The sequence below is a fragment of the Populus alba genome, chromosome 1 (genome assembly GCF_005239225.2).
Source record: "Populus alba chromosome 1, ASM523922v2, whole genome shotgun sequence".
NCBI lineage: Eukaryota > Viridiplantae > Streptophyta > Magnoliopsida > Malpighiales > Salicaceae > Populus > Populus alba.
In genome coordinates this window covers 20,273,565-20,282,701 of record NC_133284.1, presented here as the reverse complement: position 1 = coordinate 20,282,701, position 9,137 = coordinate 20,273,565, and the positions used below count along the sequence as shown (strand labels likewise).

The following is a 9,137-nucleotide window of genomic DNA, read 5'->3' as shown; positions in this document are numbered from 1 at the left end:
CATAGTGATTCATTATGCAATGTTTTTGCTTGAGAAGATTTGGGACGTGATTAGTCTTCATAATTTGTAATTATCAATTCATGGTTAAAAAAAAGTTACAGTGGAAGGCACAATCCCGTTATCTCTCACAACATCACAGTCGACCAAACTCTCTATTTTGTAGAAGTATTTTCAACTAAGGATTATTTGTTTGAAGAAAAATATTTTTTTAAAAAATAAATTTTTAGAAAGTAAATTATTTTTTAATATTTAATAATATTATGAAAAATAAATTAGAAAATATTTTACGATGTTTGATTATACCATTGAAAATAACTTATTAATGTTTTATTTTTTTTTAAGTTTATTAAAATAATAAAAAAAATCTTACACATTAAAAAGTTAAATGAGAATGAAATTGAAAAAAAATATAATTTGATAAATTATCTCAAGTAAAATAAATGACAATCAAAATAATAGAGATCAAATCTAATAGATAAAAAAGTTGAAAAATGATGAAATTAAAAAAAAAATAATAAATTACAATCTTGTAAATTATTTCAAATAAAATAAATAAGATTCAAAAGAATGAGGACCAGATCTAATATATAAAAAATTTTAATTAAAAAAAAATAAGAAAAAAGAAAATAATAAAAAAATAAGGACTCAAGCTGATATAAAAATAAATAAAATCAAATTCTAAGGGATGAAATTGAAAAAAAAAATTAAAACAAGATATATAGCAATAAAAAATTTGAAGATTAAATTTACTATAATCAACAAATAGCATGACATTTCTAATTTTTTTTATAATTTCATGTTTTCCGCCTAAAATATAAAGAAAACAATTCCTAAAAATTAAACTAAATTTTTCTTTGATTATAAAGTATTTTTTATTGACCAACTTTTTAATGATAAACAAACATATAAAAGTTTGGAAAGTAATTTTTAGAAAATTACTTTTGTGTTTTTATAAAAATAATTTTTAATTGAAAATATATTAAAATAATATTTTAAAAATTCTTTTAAATTAATATTTAATATATCAAAACTATTAAAAAATATATAAAAAAATAACAATTTAAAATTTTTAAAAAATAAAACAGTTTGAAAGAAAGAAAAAAAAGTTGACTCTCTCACCTCACAGTTCATACCCCTTTCTACATCTTTTCTGTGTCATTTCCGTGTGGGTCACAAAAACCAACCCCCAACAATCCCAAATCAATTTAAACACCCTCTCCTCTAGCCATACACCAAACCCAGAAGTCTAGATTCTCACGCTTATAAAATTAACAAATAAATAAACCCCACTTTCCTAGCTCCCATTGTAGAGTTTTCCTTCTACTAGGACTGCCTACTCTGTTCATATTCTGAAACTCCAATTCTAGTGAGGTTTCTTCTCCTTACAAGTTTTCTTTGCTTCCCGCAGTCTTTGTTTTCCAAAACATGTCATCTATGCTAACCTCACAAGGTGTGGTATTAGCCACAGTCATGGCAGTTTCAAGTACGGTGGTCTTTCTTGCCTTTTCCAAGCAAAAAACGTTGCCCAATCAAGTACTCTCTGAGAATCGAGATTCCGAATCTCCGACTCCAAGTCAAGACTTGCGTTCTTGCTTAAGTTCAGGTAAATGGGTTTTCCTTCTTTCCCCTCACTCTATTTTTTCTTGATAATTGATACTTTTTTGGAAATTGTATCTTTTATGATATCAATCAATCTTCTGGGTGGTGTTTGAGTGGCTCGTTTTCTGTTTTGGTGTGCAGAGGGAAAGAGAAAGAAGAAGAGAGTGCAATTTGCAGAGAATGTGAAGAATACAAAAGGGAATGGTGATGAGTACAGAAGGGAGAGGCAGAGTCCCTGGCATGCTAGGCGAGAGAGAGAGGTTTCGAATACAAGAATGAGCAGAGTTTGCAGAAACGAAATCCAGGGAAATCATGGAATGCCAGAAAATAGGGTTGCTTTGTACAGTGGAATTCTCGTGGACCGTGTGCACAAAATGGAATGTTCATATTTATTTCAGTAAATTCTTGGGTAATTTTTACCTCAACTTTTCTTCTAGAAAATGTGTATATGTGAAGGGAGGCTCTGTTATTTTAATGCATCAGAGCCTTTTCCATATTATGATGGATTTAAAGTCGAATTATTGTGTACAGAAGTTAATGGAGTTACTGGATTTTTCAATTTTATTAATTTTCTTTTTTAAATGTATTGGACCGCTGATGCTTTTTTTTGAACAGCTAAAAAATGACTATTAATTTGAAAAACATTTTATTATTGATGAATATATATTATAGAATAAAGAAAAAGTCTAACTTCAACCTAAGTTTAAAGGGTTTTTTTTTTTTTTTGCCATCCAGAGATTAACAGGTCTTGAGCAACATAGATAGGTCATCTTCTTGCATTATTCTAACTGGAAGAAAAAATTTACTTGGAGCCTTCAAGCCCTCACCGAGAAGGAAGGGCTTCTTCTATTCAGAACGGTATCTATCTAAAGGTCAATATCTGTGAGAAGCTTCATCTACGAGAAGGTGAGGTCGTCTTTCGCCGCCATACGGTTCCTTTTCAAGCTAGGTTAAAGAGCAATCCAGCAGCTATCAGTGCCGGAATTTCTGAGCTGCTACTTAGGCTTTGTCACATGTCTTTGAAGATTGATTATAGGGTCAGTTGTCGTTGATAAAAAAAAAGCCTAGAAGATTAATGACCAATAAACGTTAGGAAAAAGAAAAAACCCTCAGAAGACTCAGCAATGACCCCACCGGAGCTGCTTTCTTTGTTGCTGAGGATGATGGCGGCGGAGCTGCCAAATTTACTGCCGTGATCGGGTCAATCACTCAAAACGAATATGGCTTGACAGTGTCTCCACCAGACGTGCTCTTTCTATCAAACACGAGGATTTAAGTTGTAAAACTACTGCTCCCTCCTTGTTGTCAATTATTCAAGTGTAAATGCATAATTATTTAAGATTAAATCCACATCCTTCGTCTAACTACAAACATATCATTTAGCCATGAGAATTCTGTTCTCACAATTTAAGTTGAGATTTGACTCCGAGGACGAGAAAGCTGACAAGAGAACCTTTGGCATGATATGATACAAATCAAAGCAAAATAAAAATGTACAAAGTAATTAAGATATTGATTAAATTTTAAATTTGTATTTTAAAAATTATAATTTCGAGTCTTATCAATATTAAAATAAAATAATTATATATTTTAATTAGTTAGACTTTAGTTTTATTTTCTAAAAGTTATTAGTTCAAGTCTCATAAATAATAAAATTATTAAAGTTATTAACTAGTTAAATTTTAAATTTTTTTTTAGAGATTATTAGTTCGAGTCTCACAAATATAAAGGCAAAATAATTATGAGAAATATATTTTAATTAGTTAAACTTTAGTTTTGTTATTTAAAAGTTATTAATTCGAGTCTCATAAATATCAAGGATACTAGAGGCTTATATAATCGTTAATTTTAGTATCTATAAAATTAATCAAGACATACATAAGCTATTCTAAATATTCATGTAAAAAAAAAAAAAAAGGATCACAGTACGTATATTTCATGCCTGAACTAGAAGAGAACGTTTGGGAGAACTAAGACCGCCGGCTAATTTGACCTCCCTGCTAGGCAATTCACATTTCCATGTCTTTCAATTTCATTTTTTATATATTTTTTGTCATTTTCAAAAAAAACTTTGAAACGTGTGGATCTATGTTTCCCTCACTCAAAATAAATTAAGTGGCTTGACACGTGTCGTCTAGAAGAACTTTTTTTAACCATTGAGAAAGGTATCTACACTAAAAGTTAAATGGTGTTGACATATCGCTATCTTTTTATTGCTAACTAAAATAAAGGTTATTATTGATTCAAAAGTATAATGATGTGGTTATTTTTCACCCAGAAAAAAAATTTACTATGTATTGGTAGGGTTATTTTGTCTATATAATACATTTAGCATTTAAAAATAATTGAGAATAGAATTGTTACTTTAGGTCTTTTAGAGTTTAGCATTAAGATATGATATTATTTTCAAATATCTAGCACATGGGTCAGGTATGTCTGCCAGACCCTAGACGCTCAGATCTCGTATCACACATGGTTGTTGTTATTAAATTTAAAAAAATATATTATTACTATTAAAGAAAAATCATAAATTTGATTTGAATGATAAAATTAAAAACCTATAAAAACTTGAGTCAAGTATGTTTAATATTATTATTAATATTATAAATATTATTATTAATATAATTATTAATGAATTTGCAAAAAAAATTATTTCTATTGAAGAAAAACCATAGATTTGATTTGAAAGAATTAAAAACTATAATAACTTGAGTTAGACAAGTTTATTATTATTATTATTATTATTATTAGGGGAGCTAGACCCTAGAAACTTAGGTCTAACATATCTGATTTGAAGAGTAAAATTAAAAATTATTGTTGTTGTTAGAATTATTCTTATTATTGTTATTATTATTATTATTATTATTATTAGGGGAGCCACATCCAAGTTACTTGGGTTTGGCCCCCATAATAATAATAAAAATAATAATAATTATAATATATTAATAATAATATTAAACTTATCCGACCCAAGTTCATATAGTTTTTAATCTCTTCAAATCAAAGTTATAGTTTTTCTTCAATAGTAATAATATTTTTTTTTCAAATTTATTAATAATTATAACAACAACAACAACAATAATCCTAATAGTGTCAATAATAATAATAATTTATTATTTTTTATTTTACCCTTCAAATCAAATCTATGGTTTTTTTTCAATAATAAAATTAATTTTTAAACAATTATTAATAATTATATTAATAATAATGAAAATTATAATATTAATAATATTATTAAACATGCTTAACCCAAGTTCTTATAATTTTTAATTTTACTTTTCAAATCAAATCTATGGTTTCTCTTCAATAATAATAATATCCAAATTTAATAACAACAACATCAACAATAATAACATTTAAAACAACCATGTGTGATGCTAGACCCAAGTGCGGGTCTAGCAGTCTCAATCGAGTGAGTATGCAAGCCCAGACACATGAGTATGTAGACCCAAGCACGCAGATCTAGCCCTAGCACCTATGGTTTTGCAATCATGTCTGACCTCAATACTAGGTGTTTAGCAGCCATGCCATTTCCCAGCATTAGGTGACTGGCAGGGGTGCCAACCCAAGTTACTTGGGCCTGGAAGGTAATACCATACCCAAGGAACTTGAGTCTAATTCGCTAGACTCTAGGAACTTGAGTGTGACATGACTGAATCCTAGGAGCTAGGTCTGACAGGGGCGCTATATCCAGGTTACTTAAATATGAAAAAGGATGCCATACCCAATGAATGTGAGTTATTATTATTATTATTAAAATGCATGAGGGCATTAATCCATACCCGATGTACCTATATATGAATAATAAGTAAAAATGCATGCTAAGCATGCTAAAATTAAATGGACTAAAACAAACAAGAAAACAATCAAATAAGCAAAGTTTAGTCCAACTAGACTAGGCAGTCCTCAATGGAGTCGCCATCCTGTCACGGGGAGTCGAGCGATGACAACGTCTGCCTCCTAGGAGTGTGTGGAAAGGAAAAGAGTTATGAGTTTAATAATAAAATTATGATTATAAAGTTAAGGAGTTGCCACTTAATATTATGGTTATTAGGAAATATATGGTATGTGAGAGCTCAGATAAGGGGCTGTTTGTGCAGGGGAAGAACATATCACTACTAGTGCACCCTACTTAAGGTAAGCTGCATTGTTATTTGATTGTTATTCTAAGTCATGTTCATGCTTGTTGGTCTTATTTAAGGTTCAAGACAGATCTCTCTTCGTGAAGAAGTCTCTATCTTGTAAGGTTAAATCCTAACTATTCTAACGGCTAAATTTTAACATCGTATTTATTTTTTTATATCTTCAATACCTGAGGGTATACTCTACTGTGTAATTTTACACCCTAAAATATTAAAGTCTATAGCTAAATCCTAATCTTTTAAATATAAAATGAAGAAAATGATTAATGAAGGATTTGTGATATTTTGAGCAAACCCTAACGAATAACTATAAACTGGTTATGATATCCATTTTACATTTTAAAACATAAGAAAAATGCAAATTTTTGTTTTTTTTATGAAAATATGTTTAGAAAACTTCTAAGATTTGACCGTATACATGAAAAGAAAATATTTTTGTTTTTTTTTTAAGAGGAAATTAATTTAATTTTTTTAAAAATCAAAATTTTTAAGAAAAAGTCTCGGAGAAAGCAAAATATTTTAATACCGAATATGTATCTTACAATGTAAATATATAGTCCAATATTATACAAAATTGATGGAAAATCATGCAAGAAAATCACAAATATTTTGAAATAACCCCTAATTTTTTTTTTTTGTTTTTAATTTTCATGTAATATTATATTTTATATATTGGGTTGGGCCTGACTCAGCCATCTAGGATAGGCCGATTAACGGCCCAACAAATCCTTATTCTCTTTTTTTTGGCCTAGGCTAGGCCGAAACGGGTCCAACCCAACATAATTTAGTCAATGTCCCTACCGAGTGACTAAGTGACATGACCAAAAGATTGATGTCTTATCCCAAATGTAGAAGTGTCGAAGTAATAAATAACGTGACAAGACTGGGGTCGAACCACAGGGAGGTTAACTAAATAAATTACAAATAATAATAATAATAATAATAATAATAATAATAATAATAATAATAATAAGTTAAAGAGGACTTCGAGATGTAAGATTAATGTGAGGATTAATCAAATACAAAAGCAATTATCTAGGTTAGAGGATCCATTAATAATATTAGAAATAAATATAGTATAAATAAACTCTTTTTATTAATCAATTGGAAACCACACACAAAAAAGGTTTTAATCGGATGATTTATCTTTAATCGTTCATTATAAATTTTTAACATAATCATATTAATTATCTTATTTTAGTAACACCAAACTTTTAAATATTGTTAGGAATTCATGATGCTAACTTATGTTAATAGCAAATCAAGTTCTTTTCATAGCACAGGTGTAGGTTATACCATACGGTTGGGCTATGAAAGTGCCAAGCATTTGTTGTACCAAGTGTTATACAACACAAATCTAGATTAACCATTTAACAAGCAATGTATTAAGAATTAATAATATAAAAATGATAAGACATGTTAATATTAACACTTGAAAGTTTTAGACCTATGTCTTATCTTTCCATCCATATAAAGCATACTTAAATCCAAGATCTACAGCTCCAGATATGACTCAATTACAGAACAATGTTCTAGTTTGGACTAAACCAGTATCTCTTTTCTAAGTTTAACTCTCTCTTTGTCCTTTCAATTTCAGTACTTAAACTCATCAATCAATCCTTTCATTTATGTGATATGCCTGCATTTAAGATGAACATTTACCATAAATTAAAGGTATCTTATATTATTTGATATGTTATTATAAAACATGCTTTAGTTAAGGAATTATTGATACTTCAAGTGCAAAATGATAATACAAAACCTTGATAAAAATACACTTTTAAGTACTAATCACACCCCCAACCAGCTTATTACTAGTTCCTAGTTATCAAAGCGTTAAAATAGAAATTGTTTTTTGCAAATTCCACAAAGAAAGACATTCATCATTCAACTTTCATTAATCTATCCAGATAAACAAACTCTCATTAAATTTATTTATATGCTAAATACCTTTTAAACAAGATATTAATAAACCTTTCTTTTGTACTCAATATATCAACATATAGTTATGGGGCTTTACTTGGATGAAAACAAAATTTTTGTTATAATGTTTAAGGTTAATTTCCTTGGGTTGAGATTATTATCTCTTTTTTTTTTTTTAATATATATACATATAACTTAAAACACAATGCATATTTAACCCATGTATCGAGCTTATGATTTGTCGTGCCGAAGATGTTAGAAATTGCTATTCCAAACCTTGGTCAAGAAAAAACAACAAATTATCATAAAAACCATTAACATTTAACAGACCTATGAGTTTATGGTGAATGTGCAATTAGATCCAAGAGAAAATATGAAAGATCTCTTCCAATGTTCCCAGACCTCTTGGTAAGTCAATGAAGGCATTAACATGGTTAGACATTCTATTCATTCGATCAGACATTGTGAAGACCTATAGTTTCTTTCCAATTGTTTTTCCAATGATGTCCCATTTTGCTAAAACTTTGGCGATGACCCCCAAAACTTGACTACCTCCTAAAAATATAGCTATTGACACACCCCCCCTCATTAACCCAAGGCTGCCTCTCCTATACACTAAATGAATCTTTCTCTCAGCTAGTACATGACAAAGATGATTTGCTGATTCTAAAAACTCTTTTTCTTTCCCAAGACTAGATCTGCTGAAAACATAAATATTTATTATGTGATGACTTGAGGAACCTGCCATTTGTACACACCTCTATATCTGTTAAATGTATGGGTTGAGTAGAAATGAAATAAAGGAAGAGAATATTTTATAGATAAGAGATTGAAAATACAATCATACCACCTACATGTAGGCCAGCTGGAGTCTCACTCACTCTTTTTATTTTATTTTATTGATTATTTATTTTTTGAAAAAGCATGTGTATGTACAGGTAGTTGTGATTGTGGCTCACATCTTCCCATGGTTTTACATCCAAGAACGGCTTAAACGCCTTCTATGGGTCGAGGATAGGCTTCCCATCTATTTTTTTTAAAAAAACTAGCAAATATGGTCTTTTTTTTAGTCAGATACCCAAGACTATGATGAGCATGTTCTTTATGAGAGCGGGGCCATAAATCATGAATTGCACGATGCACATCTCCACTATGATGAGACCTAAGAGTCAATAGAAGATTATCTTAGGACTCTCTATGTTTTGAAATAAATCCCACCTTTTGACAATTTTCACAGGTTTTGCAGAATGCATATAAGTCATTGAACATGGTGGGCCAGTAAAATCCACTTTGTAAAATTTTTACAATCGTCTTTTTTGACGAGAAATTACCCTCACATGCCTTAGAGTGATAAAATTTAATGACACTACTTACCTCATTATTGAGAATGCATCTTTGAAATATTTGATTAGGATAATATTTGAATAAGTAAGGGTCATCCCAATAAAAGTTTTGCATATCGCTCAAAAACTT

The 9,137-nt window shown here is 29.3% G+C and overlaps 1 protein-coding gene across 1 annotated transcript; it reads left to right on the top strand.

The window, feature by feature from the left end:
* The first annotated feature begins 1,194 nt into the window (after window positions 1-1,194).
* LOC118042575 (uncharacterized) lies at window positions 1,195-2,945 on the top strand. The gene is made up of 3 exons (XM_035050281.2): window positions 1,195-1,603; window positions 1,741-2,008; window positions 2,335-2,945. Exons 1-2 carry the CDS (start codon window positions 1,426-1,428, stop codon window positions 1,998-2,000), a joined length of 438 nt encoding a protein of 145 aa, XP_034906172.1. The 5' UTR covers window positions 1,195-1,425; the 3' UTR covers window positions 2,001-2,008; window positions 2,335-2,945.
* The last annotated feature ends 6,192 nt before the right edge of the window (window positions 2,946-9,137 follow it).

Bases quoted from the DNA above. Each gene is read 5' to 3' on its own strand.
- LOC118042575 (XM_035050281.2), top strand. From the start codon at position 1,426: ATGTCATCTATGCTAACCTCACAAGGTGTGGTATTAGCCACAGTCATG. The intron at 1,604-1,740 runs GTAAATGGGTTT...TTTGGTGTGCAG, and splicing joins GCGTTCTTGCTTAAGTTCAG to AGGGAAAGAGAAAGAAGAAG.